We start from the raw sequence: 23,663 nt of genomic DNA, 5'->3' as shown, positions 1-23,663 counted from the left end.
ACCACTTCCATCCGCGCCTCTTTCCCACACTGTACACTTGTCTCAGTCATGTTTTGGTAAGCCCACAAGCTAACCCTAGCCAAGATGAGTAAAAAACAAATGTCGCTGGAGAGCTTCTTTGAAAAGGGGGAAAGACCCAATGATGGGACAGCAGAAGACTCTAAGACGCCAACAAAAAGAAAGCTGCATTTAAAAGAAAATACCAGGAGTCCTACTTAAATTATGAGTTCATTGCAACAGGTGATTCACATTCTCCAAGCCCGCTTTGTATAATATGTGGCGACTGGCTATGCAGCGAAGCCATGAAACCTTCAAAACTGCTTTGCCAAATGAAGACCAAGCACCCTGCATTAAAAGACAAGCCTTTGGGGTTTTTCAAGAGAAAAAAATGTGAACACGAAGAACAGAAGCAATTATTGAAGGCCACCACTTCATCAAATGTGTCTACACTGAGAGCATCATTCTTAGTGGCTAACTGCATTGCTAAAGCTGAGAAGTCTTTTACTATCGGGGAAGAGTTGATCCTGCCTGCTGCTAAGGACATTTGTTGTGAACTTTTAGGAGACCCTGCAGTTCGAAAGGTGGCACGTGTTCCTCTTTTGGCTAGCACCATAACTAGACGAATTGATGAAATAGCAGAGGATATTGAGGCACAATTGTTAGGGTTAATGAGTCACCGTGGTACCCAATCCAGGTTGACAGGTCTACTGACGTTGACAACAAGGCAATAATGCTTGTTTTTGTGCAATATATTTTTCAGGAGGATGTGCATCAGGATATGTTATGTGCACTTCTGTTGCTAACCAACACCACAGCTGCAGAACTATTCAAGTCTTTGAATGATTACATATCAGGAAAACTGAATTGGTCATTTTGTGTTGGTATATGCACGGACGGAGCAGCTGCCATGACTGGATGGCTTTCTGGTTTCACTACCTGGGTCAAAGAGGTCGCTTCTGAATGTGAGTCTACGCACTGTGTCATCCATAGAAAAATGCTGGCTAGCTGAAAAATGTCACCTGGACTTAACAACGTTTTTCAGGATGTGATTAAAATCATCAACCACATTAAAGTACATGCCCTTAACTCACGTCTCTTCATGTAGCTCTGTGAGGAGATGGACGCAGAGCACACACGTCTTCTCTTATACACAGAAGTGAGATGGCTTCTAAAGGTAGATCACTGGCCAGAGCTTTTGAGTTATGAGAGCTGCTCCAGAGATTTTCAGAAAAACAGTCACCACTGGCAGCACATTTCAGTGACACAGAATGGGTTGCAAAACTTGCTTACTTGTGTGACATATTCAACCCGCTCAGTGAACTCAATCTGTCACTTCAGGGGAGAACGACAACTGTGTTCAAGTCAGCAGATAAAGTGGCTGCATTCAAAGCCAAACTGGAATTAAGGGGGCAATGAGTGAACATTGGGATTTTTGACATTTAAACATCAGCAGAGATTTTGAAAGAGACTGAGCCAGGGCCTTCTTCCTCCCAGCTGGTGCATGATCACCTATCTCAGCTTTCAAAAGAGTTTGTGCATTACTTCCCAACCACAAAAGATGCCCGAACTGGGAAGGAATGGATCCTCGACCCATTTGTGAATAAGCCAGGTGAATCGACTTCATGCTAGAAGAGGATAAACTGCTTGAGATCGCAAATGACAGTGCCCTTAAAAGTATGTTTGAGACAACTTCAAATCTCCATACATTCTGGATTCAAGTCAAGGCCGAATATCCTGAGATTGCCACAAAAGCACTGAAAAGGCTGATTCCATTTCCAGCATCCTATCTTTGTGAAGCAGGGTTTTCTGCAGTGACAGCGACCAAAATGAGATTACGGAGTAGGCTGGACATAAGCAACACACTTCGGGTGTCACTGTCTCCCATTGCCCCCAGATGGGACCATCTAGTTGCAGGAAAACAAGCTCAGGGCTCCCACTGATTCTGCATTATGGTGAGTTGTATAATTATTTCATTATATATTACAATGTAATAATAATAGAAATAATGTGCACGATAAATGTAATGCTCTTTAATCACCCCGAAACTGTCCCCCACCCCCCACCCTGGTCTGTGGAAAAACTGTCTTCCACGAAACAGTTCCCTGGTGCCAAAAAGGTTGGGGACCACTGCTCTACACAATGCTACCTTAAAATGTATCTACATCTCCCACCTCCATTCCTTTCTGGTTCAGGCTGTCATCACCCTAGGCCTGCATCCTGTGTCTGTTTTCCACTTACTTGCCTCCTGCTGCCAGACTTGTACTCCTTACACCGTGATGCTATACATGGATCAGCAGACATTCATTGAGTATCTGTGATGAGCAGGTACTGTGCTCATGCTTCAGGGCATTGTTTATGAGTGGGGCAAAGCCCCTCCCTTAAACTATGGGGGAGAAAAGCACATTCTAGCATAGGCATCTCCAGGTTTATGGAGATGGCATTTGACTAAACTGTTAAAAATGTGTGGATTTCAAAGCAGAGTTCAATTGCATTCCAAAACCACCACAAGCTAGGAGGAGAGGCATGGATTAGATTCTTCCTCATATCCTTCCAAAAGAACCAACTCTGCTGACACTTGAGCTCAGACTTCTAGACTCCAGAACTGTGAGAAAATAAACTTCTGTTGCTTAAGTCACTCAGTTTGTAGTACTTTGTTACAACAGCCCTAGGAAACTAATACAAGCCCCAAACTAGAAACAACCCAAATGTCCATCAGCTGTATTTATTCAGTAAAACAGGTAAAGTATGGTATAGTCACACAATGGAATACTATACAGCAACAAAAATGAACTAACTACAACCACACTCAACAATATGAATAAACCTTACATATGTAAAGTTAAGCAAAAGTATCAGACTCAAAAAGAGTACATATAGTATGATTCCGTGTATATAAAGTCAAAACTATAAATTAGCCCAAACTAATTTATGGTGTCAGGATTATGGTTACCCTTTCTGTGGGAGTAGAGACAAGAAGTGCGCCGAAGGGTTTTCTGGGGTTCTGGAAATATTCCATTTCTTAATATGTGTGCTTATGCATGGGTTTGTTTAGTTTATAAAAAAGCAAGGGGAAGGTCTGAGGGATCTAAGTGTACACTGATTTAGGGAACCCCTGAGCAGAGAAGAGGGGTCGGAGCTCTGGATGAGTGGCAGGATGTGTGGTACTAAGTGACCTTGAAAGGAAGATTAGAAATGGTAAACAATGGTCCTGAGAGCCATCATCCAGAGTCTGATAGGCAGCCCTGAAGAGGGGATAGTCACATTCCCCAAAGCGTTTCCGGAAACCAACACTAACAGCACATCTCAGTGGAACACGACATTGCACAGAGAGCTCAGCCAGTAAGATCTTGTAGAGACAATTGGCAAGCAGGCCAGGAGTACCCCCAACCCTGGCAGTGCGACCCTGGATAGGTCATTAATTTGTGGGTGCCTCCTTGGCAGAGCTGTGGCGAGGATTAATATAATAGGTATGAAGTCTGGTCTCAATGTAAGAAGTCACTAACTTACTGCCGGGACTGTTCGGGCGGGTGGCCCCCAAGGCCACACAGAGTCGGGCACCCGTATCCCCGGCTGTAGCACCCGCGGGGACCCCCTTTGGCGACCCAGCGGGCGCCTGTGAGCCGCAGGAAGACCATACAGGGCATCTGGACCCAGCCACTGGATGCTGAGGCGGTGCACGTGGGTCAGCGCCTTTTCCTCTGATTGGGGTGGAAGAGACCCTGGGAGGGGACGTGGACAAATGAGGAGGCAGGGACTGGTTAAGCCTGGGTAGAAGGCGGGGCCTCGACAAGGGAGGGAGGCGGGACCGGAGTCTCCCTAGGCTCCGCCTTTTAGCTCCGCCCCCTTACTGGGAATTCTGGCTTGGGCAGGCGAGGCTGAACCTTTAGTGGAGCCTTCTTACGTCTCCTAGTCCTCCCAGCAACCGGTGACGCGGCCCTCATGAGGCACACCACTGGCCAACCCGGGAGAGCGGGGCTGGAGCGTGACCCCCAATCCCGAGGCGCCTCCCAGCTCCCCCCACTCGGCGGCCCCGCGCTCCGCCAGCTCCTTCCCTCCCTTCCCCGCCCCAGTCCCGCAGTGCGGCAGGCTGGGGTCGGCGAGCCAGCTGAGTGCGAGCCGCGCGGTGTCCGAGGATCCAGTCGGCGACCGGTGAGGGGACCGAAGGGCCGGGAGGGAGGGTTAGCGCCGGGCAGTGGTCCCCAACTTGCGCCCGGCTTCTTCCCTCCGCTCCGGGCGACTAGGGTTTGCAGCCGTCGAGAACGACGCCCCGGCAACGAGTGACGCGGTGCCGCAGCGGAGCAAGCGATTGGCCGGCGCACGCCCGCTGCTGCCTCGCGGCCTGCTCCTCCCAGGCCTTGCCCTCCGTATGTCCTCGCCAGTCCTCCCTTGGTGACCTTCGTGGCTGGCGGCCCCACGATGCGGACATCGCCAGGCTGAGTCAGTTTAAAAGGGCAGCGGCAGCCTCTGGGCTCGGTCGATGTTAAACGCCCCCTACTCTCCACTACGTTTTTGGTGCCCTGTCTTGTCCTTCGCGTGGGCTGGCGCCAAGTGTGAAGAGCTGGGGTGGGCCCGGGGTGGGAAGTTTCGTGCAAGGAGAATCTGACCAGTAACTCGTGACGAAAACTGACTGATGAACCCGGGATTGGCTGCGCTGCGGGAGGGCCAGGGAAGGCGACCTGCTCCTGTGGGGCGTTCCTCATTCCTCGAATAGTTGTGCTCAGCTCCCGTTAAGTACTAGGCACCAAGTCTTAAAATGAGTAACCAATGTCACTACTTACTCTCGAAGCTGCCGGTGTGTGGCGAGGATCTACGAAAGCCCCACACTGCTCTAATCCTGTTAAGTAGTGTTCTTTTGGGGGGGTGGGTCGGGGGGAAAAGACTTTAAAAAGGTCTTGCAGAACGTTTAGGATGCTTAGGTGGTAAGAGTCAGACCTCTTTTTCAGGGTTCCATAAAATTTACCTGGGGAGAGTAAATCCTAAAAACTCGGCAACTGCAGTTCTCAGACTTAACACCTTCCCTCTTTTCATAGGAAACATGATCGCAGCTTCCTTTACTGAGTTTTCTCAGGCAGGAGTGTTAGACACCCCACGTCCCCTGTCCAAGGTCACACAGCTGGTAATGGAAGACCCAGAATTTGGACACTTGCCTCTCCGGTCTCCTACACAGGTTGCAGTTAAGGACTTAGTAAACCAAGCCAGAGTATTTGCAGTATATGCAGTAGATAGGGCTGTGGAGGATAAGATGACTAGAGAGACACCCTCTCCTCCAGGAACCTAACGTTTGAAAGAATTGTATTCCAGATTAATACATCATTTAAAAAAAGTATTAGATGCCTTATGTGTGCCCAACTTCTTGCTAGGCCTATAGGAAGAGTGCAAAAGTACCATATAGTCCCTTCCTCATCCCAGTTCTGGGCTCCTCTGGCTCTTCTGGGCTGTAGTCTTGCCCATGTGTGAAAGGAACATAGAGAATAATCTATCCTACTATGTTCTCTCCCTGTTAACATACATACATTCTCCACACTTCCCAGATTTCACAGGAAAATCTTTGTGAAAAAACCTTGCAAAAGAATCTGTTTGGATCATGATCGGGCTTGGGTACTTGGAATGGGGAGGGAGCTGTCATTCCTGTTTCCACCAACTCCTTAAACATGTCAGACTGGATCCGAAGCCGGAAGGGGCAATGTCTTTTAAAGTACTGGACCTTGTTTCTGTTATGGGAAAAAGGGAAGTGAGCACTGGCCATTCTGGTGCTCTGGATTTCATACCCCATGCTCACCTAGAAAAGAGACCGAAACCTTTCCAGAGTAGATTGGGAATCACTGTTTTGGAGGAGTGAAGGTGCTAGTAGGGCTTCTCTGAGGAGGGATTATTGGAGCAGAGCCCTGAATGAAGGAGGAGAAAGGGCTTTCAGGTAGAAAGAACTACAAGTGGAAAGGCCCCAAAGCAGGCTCCAGAGGGTCAGGGAAACGATTCCATCCATCCAGTTCCTCCCCCCTCCTCCTCCCAACAGTGAGAAGTGGATTATTTGCTTCTAGATGGATGTAAATTTCAGCAGCCTCTAGGGGTGTCTCAGAGTCCTGGAGACTACATTGTCATTAGGGCTGGGCAACAGACTTTAGGACTGGGACCAGGGTGGGGGTTAAGTATATATAGAGAGGCCAGCAGAAGAATCTTCTCTCCCGAATGCAGCTACTGCTCCCCAAACCACTTCTTAGGCTGACCGTTTCCTTTCCTCTACCAGGACCGCAAAGGAATCCACCGCAGAGTACACAGAGTGAGCCCCGGTCCCATGGTGGTCCCTGGGGCCGCCAGGGGCTTCCTGCTGCACTGCTGCCAGCTGGCCAGGGCCAGGAAGGGTTGGGGACTATCGGGGAGAGCCCGAGACGGGCCTCCCAGCCTGCCATCCCCTTCCTGTCCCTGGACCCACCTGCCGTCCTTGTGGCTCTGGATGAGCTTGCAACACAGGGGAACCTCAAGTCACACGGGGTAACCAGTAGTACCCACCTCAAAGGACTACTGGGAGGATGAAAGGGGTACATACACAGAAACATATGAGAGCCATTCCGTATTGATGCTAGTAATAACTGGAGAGCAGCAGTGATAGGCTTTGCATGAGTTATAACCCCAAGTCCCAACCAGGTCTCCTAGATGGCAGTACGGATATTCACTTTCCTGAAGAGCAGATGGGCCCTCTGGAGGGTATGGCCAGAGCCCCACATCTTAGGAGATGAGGAGAGTGGCTGTCTTCTGGTTACTGAGGCTCTAAGGGTCAGGGCAGTTGGTGACCTCTTCCCATGCAGTCCCCTTCAGGGACTGTGAGGTGGGTCAGCCTCCCTTTGTACATTGTTCCAGGGTTTGGAAAGGCCATTTGGCAAACACTATCTAATAGAACAGAAATGTGAGCCACATTTGTAATCATCACTTTTCTTAAAAACAGGTGAAATAAATTTTAAAACTATATTTCATTTAACCCAATATATATAAAATATTATTTCAATATATTGTCAACATTAAACATTATTAATGAGATATTTTGTATTCTTTTTTCATACTAAGTCTTTGAAGTTAGGAGTGTATTTGACCTATAGCACGTCTCACTTTGGACCAGCCACATTTCAAGTTTCAGTTGCCACATGTGGCTTGTGGCCACCGTAGCAGACAGCACAGCTGAGACAGCCCTCAGACCCACTCCTGCAGCCCAGACCAGTTTTATCCAACTCTGGCTTCAAGATGGAGGAATTGTGAGATGATCACTTGCCCCAGAAATGTTGGCCTGGCAGAAGAGATAACCAGGGAGGAAAATCTTTATACTGACTGAACAACACAACTCAGAAGAAAAAGAACTACATTTCTCTCACAGTAGATTGTTAGTAAATGTACTAAATCCTGATTAAGTCCAACACTCCTGTGAACAGTTAGATATGGCATGAAATGCCTGCAATATCTATTAAGAAAAAAGTTTCATGGTATACGAAACATTTATTGTGAATATTAATTTTTGCCATTAGCTTATCTTCTTAGTAATTGTCTTTTATTAATTATGTATAATAAGTTTGTAAGTATTAAATACTTGAAAGGTACTAAAATACTTTAAAGTATTGAACAATTAGGACTTTTCATCAATTCACACGTAATTACCCCCTTCCCTCTTTCGAAGCCTCCCTTGTACTTATTTTTTTCCAAAAATCAAAGAAATTTGGTGGTATAGCAACTTCAGAACTCAATCAGGAAAATGATGGTTAGGACAGTCTAGAAATTGTTCTTCTTTTGGCACAGTAATATTTTTTTTTTCTTTCAGATTTCTTCCCAAGCATAGACCCTTTCCTTCCAGGGCAAGCTCCAGCATGGGGTGAGGTACAGAAGAGAGACTTGAAGGATACACCCTGGCACTCAAGCACAAAACCCGCACCCTTGACCAGGGTCTCTTATTCCATGTCTGTGATGGGGCAAAATGGTATCTTTGTTTATATGTCATTTATGTGTGTGTGTTTTCATTTGTGCATTTGTCTTTCCTTCCTTGGGCATGTGCCCTTGAAGGCAGTAGCCTGGCAGAGGGTGTAATCCCAGAAACTTGGCCTGAGAGGTGCCAGGGTCTCCAGAGACACTCAGGTGAGGGGGAATACTCACTAGGACATAAGCATTGCTCTCTTTGCCATTTGGGATCAACCACTGACCCTTGAGAGAAGGTTGTATTCACACAAGAGCAAACATTCTTTTGAATTTGACCAGCTATAATTAGCAGCCCAAGCAAGTGCCTGGGCTGAAAACTGTCTCTGGAAGAACCAAGAAACTCCCTCTAAAGTCTGCTCTCAGGTCTGCAGAGGGGCTCTTGCCCCTGCTTGCAGATTTTGTTTAAAACTCATCCTCTTTGAATAAGATGTCTAGGATTTAAAATACTCCAGACACCCCCCCCCAAAAAAAATAGTGTATGGGCTGGGGTAAGGTGGGGGGAGTGTCATAGATGAAACGAAATAGCAAAATGTAAATAGATGCTGAAGGTGAGTGAGTGATTTGTGGTACTATTCTTGTTAGTTTTTTATATTTGAAAATATCCATTTTAAAAATACTCTCTTCCAAGAAATGTTTCCTTCTTTCTCTTCTACCTGCATCTGTCCCCTTTGCTCAGTTTAAATTCACATTGTCCCTCTTATTTTATCCTTCCTGCAGGGCACAGCACATCCTGCTCCAGAGGCACAGGGAGAGAACATGCTATATCCACCACTCCTTCCCAAGAAGGAGGGGAACAGAAGCTTCAGAGCCCACCCCTGCAGGTCTGTAGTTTTAAAGGCTTTTTTCAATTGACCCTATTTGCGTCCAAAAGATGAGGACCCCATCTATGGGGTGTTTTAACCACAGCTCTGGGTATTTGAGTTTCCATCTGCTAATAAGAAAGTGACTGATGACTATTTTATTTGCTTACTCTCACTGATCTGTTGGGTGACATGGCCTATAACTTATAGTGACTATACCTGTCTCCCGTGTCCCACTGAACTGAACTGGGGACAGATCCATGGGTCTTGAGGGGAACAGTCAGTGGTGAGGCCAGTCAGGTGAGGAGAGCAGCCCAATTTGTGCTCTAAATAAAGGGCATAGGAGGTTCTGTGCACAAATGCTGACCCTGCTCACAGAGAGCCACCTGGACCAACTTGTCAGAAGGATTCAGGGATACCACTTGAGATAAAGAAAACAGCAGAGCAGATTCCATCCCCATGAAGGGGCTTCTTTGCTACTCCAGGTTCTCAGATCCCTGGAGCTGGGGCAATGAGGAGAGTCTGCAGAATGTTTGCAAACAACTTGAATGCCCTGAGAATTAGAAAGGATGTCCCTTCCTTCTCCCCAGCCTTCCCTAGAAATGGGAAGATCACTTCTTTGATAATGCCATCAACTTTTGATAATATTCTTTGTGAATTATCCATGCTTCCTTTTACCCCTTTCCTGGGTCCTGAGTTGCTTTCTCAAGGCTAGGCCACAGAACTTTGAGGCTGTGTACTGATGTGGTATGATTGTGTATCAGGTGCTGTCCAAAGCCAAGGAGCAATACTTTGGGTTTTCTCAGATACCTTCCCTTGCCCAGATCCCAGCCGTTCCTGAGCCTTTTGCCCAGGCTGCTGCTGGATAGGTTTATGCTTCACCGCTTCCAACCCAGGCCTGGCTGGGTTCACACTGGTTACTCAGGAAACCCTGGGTCTTCAGAGGAAGGTGTTGATGTGGTTTAGGCCCAGGGGACTTCTCATGACCCATCCCTCCTTGGTCGTTCCCTAGTGCATCTCCAGGCCTAGGTCCCTGGGCTAAGGTCATAAAACAAGCTGGACACCCTTCCTTCCCTCCCGAACAGTGTACTGGAGGAAGGCTCCCCTCTTGAGTCCCTACTGCCCTTCCTGGTGGCACAAGGACCCCTCCCCCCCCAATATTTCTAGGACTCCCATGGCTTTGCCTCCTCTTGGAGAATGGAACTCCAGAGATGGTCTAGCTGGGGAAGGTACAGAAAACAGGGAGCCTGTGCTTGCCCCTCCATTCCCCAAGGTGTAGCTGTCATAGATGTTGCTGGGGCTCACAGTGACCTTCTCCCTGCAGGGCTCACGGCACATGGTAAACCTAGCTGCAGCCCACCTCTGAAACAGCCACAGCACCTGCTGTGAGAGAAGGAACCCTGGAATCCGCGGACCAGTTTTCCGGGCCTCCCTCTCTTCCCTCTGCTACCGTTCCCTTTCTAGGCCTTAAGAAAACTGAAAATAACTCTCAGCTGGAGGAGGTGGACTCCAGAGTGTGAGTGGCACGCTGCACCCTGAGGGCGCCCGGCCTGGCCCTCATCATGCTCGCTGCTGCCTCAGAGGCAGCAGCCGGCAGGCCTTATGGGTGCAGTGAGTGTGGAAAGAGCTTCCGCTACAGTTCGGTGCTGCTGCGGCATGAGCGCGCCCATGGTGGCGACAGCCGCTTCCGCTGTCTAGAGTGCGGCGAGCGCTGCGCACAGGCCGCAGACCTCCGTGCGCACCGACGCGCTCATGCGGGCCAGACGCTCTACATCTGCAATGAGTGTGGCCAGAGCTTCCATCACAGCGGCCGCCTTGACCTACACCAGAGCGCGCACAGGCGGCGCAGCCGCTCCTGCCGCTGCCGAGCTTGCGGCCGCTGCTTCCCACACCTCCCGGCTCTGCTGCTGCACAGGCGCCACTGGCACCCTCCTGAGCTGCCGCGCCGCTGTCCGCTGTGCCCTCGTGCCTTCCGCCAGAGCGCACTGCGCTTCCACCAGGCACGGGCACACCCGTGGGGGACACCGGCCGTGCCCGCTGACACGCTCCATCGCTGCACTCAGTGCCCGCGGGCCTTCCGCAGCGGTGCGGGACTTCGGAGCCATTTGCGTGTCCACACGGCCAGGAGCCCTGGTGACTCCACACTTCGGCAGCCAGGCACTTCGGACGCACACCAATGTAGTATGTGTGGCAAGAGCTTTGGCAAGAGCTCCACACTAACGCGACACCTGCAGACGCACTCGGGTGAGAAACCTTTCAAATGCCCAGAGTGTGGCAAGGGCTTCTTGGAGAGCGCCACCCTGGTGCGCCATCAGCGCACGCACACGGGCGAGAAGCCCTACGCCTGCAGCGACTGCGGGCGCCGCTTCAGTGAGAGCTCCACGCTGCTGCGCCATCGGCGCAGCCACCAGGGAGAGCGGCCACACGCATGCACCACGTGTGGCAAGGGCTTCGGGCAGCGCTCCGACCTTGTGGTGCACCAGCGCATCCACACAGGCGAGAGGCCCTTCCCCTGTACCGAGTGTGGCCGCTGCTTCAGCGACCGCTCGGACCTCACAAAGCACAGGCGCACACACACAGGCGAGAAGCCCTACCGCTGTGAGTTGTGCGGCAAGCACTTCACGTGCGTGTCCAACCTCAACGTGCACCGGCGCAACCATGCCGGCCACAAGCCCCACAAGTGCCCTGAGTGTGGCAAAGCCTTCAGCGTGGGCTCCAAGCTGGCACTGCACCGCAAAACGCACCTGGGCGAGCGGCCGGCGGAATGTGCGGAGTGTGGCAAGTGTTTCAGCCACAGCCGCTCCCTGTCGCAACACCAGCGGGCCCACACACGTGCTCGCGCCGCCGCAGCTACAGCTGCCGCTGCCACTGAGGCCAAGGCGGGCACTGCCCTCATCTTTGCTGGGCAAGCAGGACAGGAAAAGCCAGGGCTTTTTGTGTCTCAGTTGAGAAAGACTTGCTGAGAGTCTTCTCCGGAGTGGGCTTGATAAGCACTTTCATAGTGCCATAGGGATGGGTGGGACAACTCGCAGATGGAGTTCTGTGGAAAGACAGCGTGGCATATTACCTTTCTCCATCTCTGTTGGTAGCACTTCACCTGGCCTCTCGCTGCACCCCTACACCTGCTTCCTCTGTCAGCTCTTTGCCTGTTCTCTGTCCGTCCTTCTCCCCCTCTGAGGTGTAGGTACAGGGGGAACCTCCCAGACCCCACACGTGGGAGAGCGCCCAGGTATTGGTGTGTCCCATCCCTGCTGCTGTGCTCTCAGGTGTTTCCTGTTTTCCCATCAGCATCCTGTCTTCTCTTGTCCCATCTCCTTTTTCCAGCCTGAGTGTCCTCTACCTCTTCTTTCTAGATACTTTTGGTGTACTGCCTCTTCAATTAATGACCACAGATGTGGCTGGAGTCACAGGCCCTGTGGTTTTCTTGCCTCTTCCTTTCACTTGACTGTTAGTCTCTCTGCTGCTTTCTCCCTCAGCTTCTGAGAGATGGGAAATTTGCAGAGAGATAGTGGGAAAGCTCACTTCACTGAAAGATATCTCCACGCCAGAAGCACCCGGAGAAGTGCTTCACACCATGTAAAGGTGGGCAGGAGCTCTCAGCGTGGCTGCCCACCTGTCCCATGGGACAGACCTGTTGGTGTACAGATCAAGGTGCCTCTCAGGACAGTGTTCTCCAGGTGGGGGACATCAACCCTGGGACCTGAGTCAAGACCACATGGGTCCACAAAGCTGGGCACTGCCAAGTGCAGTAAGAACGCTATACACAAATTAAGCTTGCAGCCATGAGGAAACTGAGCTCCACAGAGGCCACAGTGCAGGGATGAAAATTCCCTGTAATTGGCCAGCGATTTTTTTGCTTGCAGGTGGTGAAATAAAGAATTATTTGAGTTCCAGATGCCAAGAGCTCCCTTTGTCAAACCTGAGGCTGCTGTATTTGCAGACTTCAGGAGTCACGCAAGAGACAGGCCCTTTCAAAATTCCAAGGTCTCTGGTCCCTTCCCAAGCTAGCTCAGCAATCTCGCACATATAGGCCCCTCATTTTTGCACTGGAAGGCAAGACTCTTTAGGGGCCCCTATACATTTGGTTCTCTTGGTTAGTGGAGAGTACAGATGTGGCCCAGGAACACATACCTCTAATCCTACTCCAGCCCAACCCTCTGGAATTACCTAGTGCCTTGCTTGAATGCAAGAGTGGAAGGAGTGCCAAAGCGAATTGGGAAAGAAAGCTGGGTCTTCAGGGTGGGTGCAGGTGGGGGTCTGCAGAGAGAAGAATAAGGCCTGCACTCAGGGTGCACTCAGGCACATTCCAGGAGAGCCTGCTTCCAAAGGAATCAAGATTCCTATACCTCAGGTGCCAAAACACTCGCTCTGCTGCTCTGCTCACACACGTCCATGTAAAATACTGGGTTTATTCTGTCCTTTAGGAAGACTAAAGTAGCCTGGCTCCCCTAGAGCACAGTCTTGCCCCTGCCCTGCACTCCCCATCACCCTAGTCCCCAGGGACCAGTCATCTGGCCCTTCTTGCTCCTTTCCAGTCCCTGGCTCCCCAAATTCTGGGGAGTGCTCACTGCTAAGGGAGCAGTGTGGGAGGCTGAGGAGCCAGAGAGGGCCTGGATCCCTCGTCGGTCCCCAGGGATGCAGGGGCAGAGATGCTGGAACAGGACTCCAATGGACCAGCTAATTCTTGTGGGGCCAGGAGCAAGGCGGGGTGGCTTTTGCTGCGGTGAGCTGTGACACTGTCTGGCTTCTCGAAGCGCTTGCCGCAGAACTCACAGGGGAATCGCAAGGCAGCCACCGTCTCTGCATGCTTGCGCCGATGCCAATTCAGGGACGCCTTCTGGCGGCAGGTGAACCCGCAGATCTCACACCTGAGCCAGGGACAGCAGGGGGAAGAAACGGGCCTCAGCCCATCTTGACTTCCCCAGGGGTTCCTCCTGGTCCCAACTGCCCAGATGTCCTGCCAGCACCTCCCCATTCCCCCCCACCCCGGGCTCTCTTCCCCACACTCACTGCAGGGGTTTCTCTCCAGTGTGGATGCGCCGGTGGATGACCAAGTTGCTGCTGGTGCGGAAAGACCGGGCGCAGAACTCACAAATGTAGTCTCGGGTATCTGTGGGCACATGGGGGACAGCCCAGCATCCATCCCCAAGCTGAGGCCCTTCCTTGGTCCACCCCCACTGTCCCCCAAAGGAGTACTGTCCCTATTCAGCCTGCATATCTCACTCCTCCCACCACCCCCCAACAGTGCCGTGTGACCTGTCAGACGCCCTGTGGGTGTCAAGAGCCAATCCCCTCTCCTTTCTCCCTGAACCTGCCCCCCTGCCAGCTCTAACAGCACCTGCCCATCGCCCGTCTCCAGCAGTTCTCACAGGCCTGCTGTGGTTTTTCTCTTACACCTCCTGCAGCAGAGGAGGTAGCCTTGCTTTTCATGGCATCCTGTAGACCTCTGAACCACTGCTGCTCTGTATACCCTGCCATCAGACCACGCACACACCCCTACAGCCTTCATCCCCATCACGCTCCCGCACTCCACACAGCTCTGGCTCCAGGCCCCCTCCTCAGCCATCACCACTGCTGTCAGTTTGTTTTCTACATGTCCAGCACTCCCCTCCCCTGTTCCCTGACCTTCACTGACCTGGCCGCCCCCCACAGCCCTTCTCAGCCACCATTCCCAGGTCATGCCCCATCACTGCACCACCTTGAAATCACAATTTCAGACATCCCAGTTCCAGCCAGGGCCCCCTACCTTGTCCTGTTACAGTTATCCCACAGTTCCAGGCTGCCGGTCCAGCAGCCCACTGCCTTCCCACTGTCCCCCTCCCCTCTCTTTGCCCAGTTCATTTCCAGGGCATCTTTGTAGCCTTCCTCCACTCACACTACCAACTCACCTGTCCCTCTCTTCCTCAGCTGTGCCTGCTCGGTTAAAGCCCAACTCAGGACAAATACAACCCTTGGCCTGATCCAGGCCGGCACACGTACGCCAAGGGGGGCGGAAACACAACCTACAACACCCCACCCTCACCCCACTTTGAGCTCTACTTCCACACACAACTACAAGTGTCAAGCCTCACCCCCGCCGCACACACACAATGCCTCTGCATCTCCTTGGTCAGTTCACTCTCCCACTTTCTAGAGTTCAGAAGGGCATTTTCCACACGACCTCCTCTTTCTACCAACCTCACTCAGCAGTGACCTCGTTTTATAAGTCACCAAGAAGAGGAGCCAGGAGAGAATGCCCACATCCTCCCCCCACCTAATCCACCAGCCAACTTGCTTCTGTGCCCATATATGTGAATAGTCCCTGCTTCCCTGTGGCTGCCCTCCAACTGTGCTCAGATACACCCCTCCTCAACGACTTAAGGTTGCTCAACCCACCCTGGCATCAGCAAGCCTTTCCTCTCTGTGGGATCATTCCCATCTCTGTGGTCAGGCTCACAGCCCTCCAACTTACACCTATTTCTCTGCTTGTCTTCACAGTAGAACTCCGAAGAGTTGTCCATACTTGCTGTCTACACTTCCTTAGCTCGTCTCTGCTCTGAACCCAGTCCATTCTGGCTGTCATCTCCCTTGTCACATGCCATTTTGTCATCTGGTCAAGGATGGCTTCCCATCGCCCTGCCTGGTGGCCTGTTCGCATCCTCATCTCACTCAGCTCTGCAGCACCGGCACATCTCACCCCTCCCTCCTCCCTGGAGCACTTTCTCCACTTGGCTCCTCAGATACTGCTCTCTTCACCTGCTTCAACAGCACCTCTGTAGCTGCCCTTCCTACCTGCCCTGCTCAGACCTCTTCTCTACCTATGTTCACTCTCTCCCTGTAGGAACACTCCACCCATGGCTCTAAACACCATATGCTCATGATGAACACTTTTTTCTTGCCCAACATCTCCCCTGAACACGAGATTCACGTTTTCTGGGATACCTAAGTAGCATGTCCCAAATAAAATGTCATGTGCCTTTCCTGAGGCCTGCTTCTCCCTCACTTTCAGGAAGCCACATCACCTTCTGCCCAGTTGGCTCAGGCTGGAACCCTCCAAGTCACCCCTGACTCCACAGTCCTACCCATGGACAATCTGTTCTTCCCACAGTAGCCCTGGCTCCATCTTCACTCTCTTTCAGTCTCCAGCCACTTCTCATCAACTTGACTGTCTAGGTCACTATCACTGTGCACTGCACATTCCTGCTATCCCCTATTCTCCACATGGCAGCCACAATGCTCCTTTTAAAATCAGTTCTGTCCCTCCCTCCACCGCACTGGTGCCCATCACATTTGCCAACCGATGGTGGTCTTGAAGGCCCCTACCACCTATCTGACCTCTCTTCCTTCCTTTCTAATCTCCTGGCCTCCTCTCCATTCCTGGAACAGGCCTGCAGATGCCAGTTTAGGGTCCTCTCATGTGCTGCCTCTCATGTGGATGTGGCAAAGCCTCCATTCCTCCCTTCACTTAGGTCTTTGCTCAAAGCACCTTTCACAGCTCTTTGTAGCCCTTCACTAGAGTGGACATCTTAGGTGGGTACTGCCTGCTTTATTCACTGCTGTAGCCCAGCACCTAGAACAGTTTCAAGCAGGGAGGATCTAAACACACAGAGAGTGCAGGATGAGTGTGTGAGTCAGAGTTATCCCAGAGCAGTGTGACAAGACCTGCAGATAGGAGATGATTGGCCTCATGGGGGAGGTGAAGGGACTCACAGAGGGAGGGGAAGGGACCCACAGAGGGAGGGGAAGGGACCCACAGGGGGAGGGGAAGGGACCCACAGGGGGAGGTGAGGAGGCATTTCCACCACTCACCACTGTGCAGCTTCACATGCTCCTTCAGGTGTTTCTTAAAGTTGAAGGACTTCCCACAGGCCGGCTCTGGGCAGGAGAAGGACTTTTGGTGGATATGCTGGTACTTCTTGTGGTGCTAGGGGAGGAAGCACATGGTTTCCTCAGGGCAACCACCAGAGCTGACCCAGCAGGCAGGCTCTTCTGCCCTCTCCCACAACAGTTCTCCTTGTCACCGCCAGCTCATATCATCCTGGCCAGTCCTCACCTATACATGAGCACCCCAATCCCATCCCTTCCTGACCCCAAACTCTGCCCTCACCCTATCCTGCCCTCAACTTCCATTATCTCACCTCTTTGTCACAACCTCACCTTGCAATGCCCAGGTCCCTGAAAAAAGTGCACTTCTGGTGACACTCTTGGTTCCCTAACTATGGATTGGCCATCTGCCAGGGATGGGAACACAGTTTTTGATGGGTATGATTATTCTCCTTGATATCAAAATCAATGTACAACAATATCACTCAGATGGCCTACTTTTTATTAATAGCTCACCATGGGATTATATCATTTTCTCCTAAATCTGCTTTGGAAGCACACACACACACACACACACACACACACACACACTCCTTCTCAACCTGGAACACTTTTAAGGATAGTGTGTTCTTCAACCTTAACTCCCCAAGTATTTCTGGGAAATATTTCTCTTTTTATCTGGTCTAATTTCACATCCTGGCTCACTAAGTTGCATGCGCTTTCCCTTTCTCCATAATCCTATTTTCCCATAATTAAACTGCTACTGGGGGCTACTTCAGTCTCCTCCATTAATAGACTCAAGTATGTCTGACCAGCCCTGCTGAATGTTCTTCTCAGAAGCCCAGAGCTTCACCACCACTTGGGGACCTTCCCCCCTCCCAAATCCCATCCACCCAGGCTTCACCATCCCTCGGGTCTGGGTCCTCTCCCGGCCTCAGAGCCCTGTGAGAGCTCTGGCTGAGTGTGGGACTGGGACTCTTCTCTCTCTGTGCCTCAAACCTCTCCTGCAGTGAGGCTGGGGACAGGTCTGTCCCCTAATCCTCCTGGAGTGAGGACCACCCACATGAGACAGCAGGGCGAGGCAGCCCGATGGAGTGAGGAACCGAGCACCATGACACACTAGATGAGAAGCCTTGGGCAATGCTTGACATTTCTGTTTTCCTTGGTTTCCTCATCTGCAAAGCAGGAGTAGTACCAGCACCCACTTCATAGGAATGCCGAGAAGATCAAAAGACTTGACACCTATCAAGTGCTTAGAATAGTCACTAGCACCCCAAAAGCCTGAGGAATGCCACCATCATCTGCATGTGGTCATCAGAGGGCCTGTGTAACAAGCAGTAGTGGGCAGCAGCTGCGCACCTGAGGCTTGGTTTTCTGCCTTATCTACTAGTCATCTGGATTAGTGATTATCAACTATAGGCAAGCTCTGCACGTCCATCCCAACTCTTCCCTCCCTGGCTCTGAACTCCCCCCACACCCTAGGCTTCTTTGCCTCAGCTTTTCCTTCAGCCCTTCTCCTCCACCCATGAGGCTACACAGAACCCAACCTGTACCCCTCACATCCTCACATTCAAATACTGCCGGTTTGAGAAGATCCTTCCGCAGCCAGGGAAGTCACAGGGCAGCAGCTCTCTTTTGGCAGCTTTCCTGGGGGAGGAGAATAGGAAGCATGAGGACTTGTGCAGGCTCTCCTCCACCTCGCTCCGCTCCCTTCCCCACCCAGAGCCACTTCCCCCAGTCCTACCTAATTCTCTTGGGGCCGATCTGAGCAGTGTCCTCATCCCATGCCGAGGCCAGAGCAGACTGAGCCTGACTCCCAGGGCTACGGGCAGCAAAGAGGGAGCAGAGGGCCTCGAGGGAGGGCCATGTCCCAGGATGCCCCTGCCCTCTGTCTCAGCCATCAGGTTACCTGGCCAGGGGCTCAGTCTGCTGGTCTGCTTGAGGGGTCCCACTGAGCTCTGGCTGTATCCTGACTTCCACAGGCAGAGGAGCTCCAGAACCCAATGAGGATGCTGATGAGGATGGCGAAGCAAGAGGAGTTGGGACAGCTGCAGGGGCCGGGGGTATCTCCCCATCCTTAAGTGCATGGGTGACAGGGGAAGGGGGTGGTCTGGGAGCATCTGGCTCACTGCTGAAAGGAGAATGAAGAAGAGGAAGGCATTATCTCCCTGGATTCTCAGCCAGCCCCAGCCCAACCCCAACCCCTAAATTGCAAAGATCCCAAACTCAGAACAACCCTACCCCTACCACAGGCTCCCTGTTCATACCTACTTTCAGCTTTCATTTTCCGCCAGAGCCTAACTTCCTTTCCACCCAATCCAAAGCCTCTAGTTCTTTCTGCCTTTTCCAAAGCCTACCCTGCCCTCTCCACCAACAAGCCCCTCCCTCAAGTCTGCAAAGCTCTGGGTTCCCCAGCCAGTCACCCCCTCCCTCCTCCTGCTCTGCTCAGCATCCTCCCTCAGCCCCAACTTGCTCATCTGGGGAGGAGCTGTAGGTCCATGGGCTGGCATCACTGAGCATCTCCTCTTCATCCTCATCTTCCTCTTCCCCGTCTTCTTCTCCTAGGGATGGGAAGGCCTCTGGCGGGGGTCCCACCTCTCTGCAGGTCCAAGAAGGCAAGCATGAGGTCGTGCTCCCTCACTCCCATTGTCCACCCAGGTCTATCTTGTCCCCCCCAACCCCAAACTCACCTGGGCAACCTGGCCTCCTCAGTCCTCTCATCATGCTTAGATTCCAAACCTGTTGGCATAGGTAGGGTCAAAGGGGAAGGAACCCTGTATTGGAGGGATGAGGACAGGTGGAGTTCTAAGGTCTGAAGTGGTAGGAAGACTCTTAGGAAGGAGGAAGAGGGGGCAGAGGCTACTGGAGTGGGAGCGGCTGTTTTATTTTAGAGATGGTACATTCACATGGTTCAAAAAAAAGGGGTTTTTTTTGAACCATGTGAAAAGTCTCCTTTCCAATACTATACCCCAGCCACCTCATTCCTCCTACAGGTAACCTGGTTTCCTACATGCCCTTCCAGAAATATCCTATACATTCATAAGTACATACAAATATTTTCCCTTCTCCTCTTATTTTTCCACCAACGGTAATATACCATACATCCAATTCTGTATTTTGCTTTTCATACCTAAAAGTATATTTGAGGATGTATTTCCTTGTCACCATAGAGTTTTTCCACAGAGAAAGGATCATTTTTAAAGAATGGGGTTCTGAGCTACAGGGACAAGAACACTTTTCCCTCCTTTTTCTCCATAATTCTTCTTTCCCCCAGCCTACCTGCGGGCTCTGGCCCACTCCTGGCTTCTGGGCACCAGCTTCTCTGGCCAGTACTTGCAAGGGGGACCGGATTGGGCTCCTCTGGAGATGTGGGGCCTGAAGAGGGGCCCCAGGAGAAGGTGTGGCCGGCTGAGCACTCCCACACAAGCCCCCCATCTCGGCCCCCAGGTCCCCGCAGCCCAGGCACCAGGCTGCACTCTCGACTGTGAGCATGAGACAGGAGCACCAGATACTGCAGACCCTTGGGGGCCACAGGCTCAGGACCTAGAGCAGTGAAGGCAACAGTCAGGGTGAGCTGGGAGGTCCTCTCCTCTCATCCTGGAGATCCACACTCAGACAGCCCTGTACCCCCACCCCCTGGGCAACCCTGGTCCCTAATCCAGTTTACCATTCTTCAGAGCCCAAACCCCAGGGTTCTGAGATATTGCTCCCTTCTCCACAGGCTGCCTCCTTGGGCTCCCCAACTCCCCCATCTCTTCCCAAACTCACTCAAGGCTCCCTTTTATCCAATCCCCTTAGGGAGGGTGTTTCTGGGTCACACAACTCCTTGTTGCCCCTATTCTCTCTCTGGCTTCTAATCCTCTACCCCTAGCCATTCCCTACCCACCTGCACAAAGCACGCAGCCTGAAGAAGTGTACCTGCCAGGGGGACAAGAGGCAGGTCAGGTGGGGGCCCATGTGGCCAACTGCCCTCAGCTCTGGGCATTCACACACTTACGGGGTCCCCTATTCTCCTGGACCAAGAGGTGGGGGGAGACCCTGGGAGGCCACAAATCACACTGGCCTTACTGCTGAAGTGATAAATCTGCCAGTGGGAAGGAGCAGCAGGCCAGCACTTGATGTGGGGGAAAGGGGGCGGGTAGGGTGCTGGGTGTTGCAGCCTGGGTGCCCTCCGCCAGAACCCTTGACCCGGCCCCTAACCGGTCCAACAGGAACTTGGCCAGCTGCGAGTGCAGGGAGAAGCCCAGCTGCTCCTTGAGGAGGCACCACTGTTCCATGTGGCCGCCCAGGCGGATGCGGCACTTGCTGCGGCGCGCGTCCAGCTGCCGCCGCTTCTCTCGCCGCCTGCGGGACGCGTCCGCAGGGGAGGCAGCCATGAGTACCAGGGCCTGCGGGGTCGGGGAGACACGCGTGTGGGCCGACCTGATCCGAGGCCAGAGGCCCCGGCTCCACCCACCGCTGGGGCCTCAGTTTCCTCAACGGTGAATTGGAGCAGAACTAAACCACTGCAATAGCATTCGCTGCCACTGGGTCCAAACCGCCTCTGCTTCCATTACAGGGCGTGTAAATTAGCGCTATGGGGTGGGTATCTTGGGGGTGGGAGGCAGGGGTACTGCATCAAAGTCAGAATGGCCTGATCCTGGGCCCACTGACGTGAAGAACTGGAGCTATGGGTAAGGAAATTTCGACTAGGAAGGGGCAGAGGGTAAGGTAACAGTTTCATCTTCAAAAGGGCATGGGTCTTTACTGGTTGATGAGGGAAGGAGAGGTCGTGTGCATTGGGAGAGCTCCTCATAGTTGGGTCGTTGTGGGTGGAGCCGGGACAGGAGGGCGGGTAAGGGGGGGTCTGGGGCCCACTCCGTCTCGGGCCGCCCCACTGAACACTCACACTGCGTCGGATGGGCCAATTCCTAAGGCAGCTCCCAGGCCGCCCAGAGCTCCCGCCGCGGCCCACTCCCACCCCGGCCTTACCTGAGCGCCCCCACCCGCCCTCATCCCGACTGCGCCTGCGCCTCCCCAGCATCGCGCGCAGGCCCGGAGAGCGGCGGGAGGACAGGGGCCCACCTAGCGCGCGCCGCCTCCGTTTCTCTTTTAAGAGGAACCCGTCCCCCTTCGCGTCGGTGGCTCCAGCTTGGAACTGGGGCCGGGGCTTGCCGGGGAGGGGAGAGTCGGAGGCTGGCTGCGCGCGCCTGCGCACTAACCGCCCAGCGCAACGCCTGCTGGGAGCCTTGATTCCCACACGAATTGTTCAGCTTCGTTGCTGAGCCCTGCGGGGGCTGTGGACGGGTCGCTTCCGCGGCAACTGCTTGTGCTTGGTGACCAAAGTTATGGGGAAATGGAATAAGTAGGGCGAAGCCCTCCTCCCTTGCGCCGACCCCAGCCCCTTCAACCTGCCCAGGGACGTGGCTTCTGCAGTTGTTCCTACTTTGTACTTAACCTTCGTTTCCCCCCACCCCACCCAATTGCCACCAAGAAGCAAACACGTGTTGCAGAATCAGACACTTTTTTTTTTTTTTTTTTTTTGCTGTACGCGGGCCTCCCACCGTTGCAGCCCCTCCCGTTGCGGAGCACAGGCTCCGGACGCGCAGGCCCAGCCGCGGAGCTGCACGTGGCACCCTCCCGGACCGGGGCACGAACCCGCGCCCCTTGCATCGGCAGGCGGACTCTCAACCACTGCATCACCAGGGAAGCCCCAGAATCAGATACCTTTAAAACCAATTAGAGCCCTCTCCAGACCCCCAAGGCAACCACCACCTACGGCCCATTCCCTCTGTTTCCCGTCAAAAGTCATCCGAAAAGTTGCCTAGATTTGCAGCGGACTATTCCGCATTTCATTCCCTCTTCAGTTGACTCGCATGGAGCTTTTCTCTCCACCGAGCCACTGGAATGGCGCTTGTCAAGGCCACTTGGGATAGCCACTTTGCTAAAGGCAGCGGTCAGTTCTCTGCCTCTCTACCCCTAGAGCAACATCTGACAATGTAGATATTTCCCTCCATGCAACGCCCCAACCTCCACTACAGGTTGGCTTCTGTCACTTCACACACTCCTGGTTTTCCTCCCTCCTCATCGGCTCCTCCTTTCCTTTGCTGGATCTTTATCCACTGTCTAGGCAAAACAGATTGAGTGTCCTCTGGTTTGGGCTTTGGCCCTGGACAAAGTCCTCTCTTATATTTCTTCTTGTTTGATGTATTTGGCCCCATGGCTTTAAATACAGTACACTGATGACTCCCAGTTTATATTTCCAGCCTAGCCTTCTTTCAGCTCCAGACTCATATCTAACTGCCCACTTTACACTGATAATTGAGTTAAGAACTAGAACAGTGCCTGGCACATAGAGAGCAGTGACAAAAGCTAATTGATATTTTCTCAAACATGAGTGTGGCTAACACATAACACTTAACAATCCTTGCCCCTCTCCTATCTCAGTAAATGTTGCCATCATCCACCCACTTGTTCAGAACAAAAACCTGGGAATGATCCTTGACTCTTCTGTAATACCAACACCATATATTGATACATCAGCTAGTCCTGCTGATACTATCTGTAAAAATATATCTTGAATCCAATCACTTCTGGCCCTCTACACTACTAAAACCTTACTCCAAGTCACCTGTATTAGTTTTCTGTGGTTGCTGTAACATCACCACAAACTTGGTGGCTAAAAACAGCAGACATTTTTTCACTCATAGTTATGGAGGCCGGAAGTTCGTATCAAGCTGTCATCCGGGCCATATTTCCGGTAAAGGTTCTAGGGGAAAATCCTTTCCTTGCCTCTTGTAGCTTCTAATGATGACCTGGCATTATCAGGCCTGTGGCCACATCACTCCAATCTCTGTCTCCCTGGTCACATTGCTACCTCCTCTTTTGTCTGTATCAAATCTCCCTCTGCTTCTCTTTTATAGGGACATTTGTGAAGGTATTTGGACTGACCTAGATAATCCAAATAATCTCTCCAACTCAATATCCTAAAATAATCACATCTGCAAAGTGTTTGCCAGATTGATCTGCTTCTTTCCACTCTCACCCTCACAAAGCAGGAAGGAGCAAATCTCCTGCTTAAAACCTTTCATGTTTACCAGTACAATCCCAAACCCTTATTATGGCCTC

The 23,663-nt window shown here is 52.2% G+C and overlaps 3 protein-coding genes across 7 annotated transcripts in view; 1 reads left to right on the top strand and 2 right to left on the bottom strand.

Moving 5' to 3' along the window:
• Nucleotides 1-23,663, bottom strand: part of LOC307184937 (olfactory receptor 2V1-like) — a gene marked incomplete at both ends in the record, with an annotated part of 395,233 nt that overhangs the window by 249,282 nt on the left and 122,288 nt on the right.
• On the top strand, nucleotides 1,105-12,895 carry ZNF672 (zinc finger protein 672). Of its 2 annotated transcripts, none has more exons than XM_079915811.1 (4): nucleotides 1,105-1,952; nucleotides 7,802-7,957; nucleotides 8,671-8,774; nucleotides 10,078-12,895. In XM_079915811.1, the coding sequence occupies exon 4, from the start codon at nucleotides 10,316-10,318 to the stop codon at nucleotides 11,714-11,716; it is 1,401 nt and encodes a 466-aa protein (XP_079771937.1). In that variant the 5' UTR covers nucleotides 1,105-1,952; nucleotides 7,802-7,957; nucleotides 8,671-8,774; nucleotides 10,078-10,315; the 3' UTR covers nucleotides 11,717-12,895. The 2 variants fall into 2 exon arrangements, with proteins under 2 accessions (XP_079771937.1, XP_079771936.1); XM_079915810.1 differs by lacking the exon at nucleotides 1,105-1,952 and adding an exon at nucleotides 4,030-4,149.
• Nucleotides 12,891-21,976, bottom strand: ZNF692 (zinc finger protein 692). 4 transcript variants are annotated; one of them, XM_079915805.1, is made up of 12 exons: nucleotides 21,621-21,754; nucleotides 20,757-20,944; nucleotides 20,443-20,474; nucleotides 19,836-20,099; nucleotides 19,247-19,295; nucleotides 19,030-19,155; nucleotides 18,466-18,687; nucleotides 18,301-18,378; nucleotides 18,125-18,203; nucleotides 16,542-16,656; nucleotides 13,764-13,863; nucleotides 12,891-13,621 (listed from the first exon to the last, which is right to left on the bottom strand). In XM_079915805.1, the coding sequence occupies exons 2-12, from the start codon at nucleotides 20,930-20,932 to the stop codon at nucleotides 13,324-13,326; spliced, it is 1,539 nt and encodes a 512-aa protein (XP_079771931.1). In that variant the 5' UTR covers nucleotides 20,933-20,944; nucleotides 21,621-21,754; the 3' UTR covers nucleotides 12,891-13,323. The 4 variants fall into 4 exon arrangements, with proteins under 4 accessions (XP_079771931.1, XP_079771933.1, XP_079771932.1 ...); XM_079915807.1 differs by lacking the exon at nucleotides 21,621-21,754 and adding an exon at nucleotides 21,445-21,456; XM_079915806.1 differs by lacking the exon at nucleotides 20,443-20,474 and having other exon boundaries at nucleotides 19,836-19,931; nucleotides 21,621-21,976.

This window comes from Stenella coeruleoalba (assembly GCF_951394435.1).
Source record: "Stenella coeruleoalba genome assembly, chromosome: 3".
NCBI lineage: Eukaryota > Metazoa > Chordata > Mammalia > Artiodactyla > Delphinidae > Stenella > Stenella coeruleoalba.
This window is presented reverse-complemented; position numbering and strand designations above follow the sequence as displayed.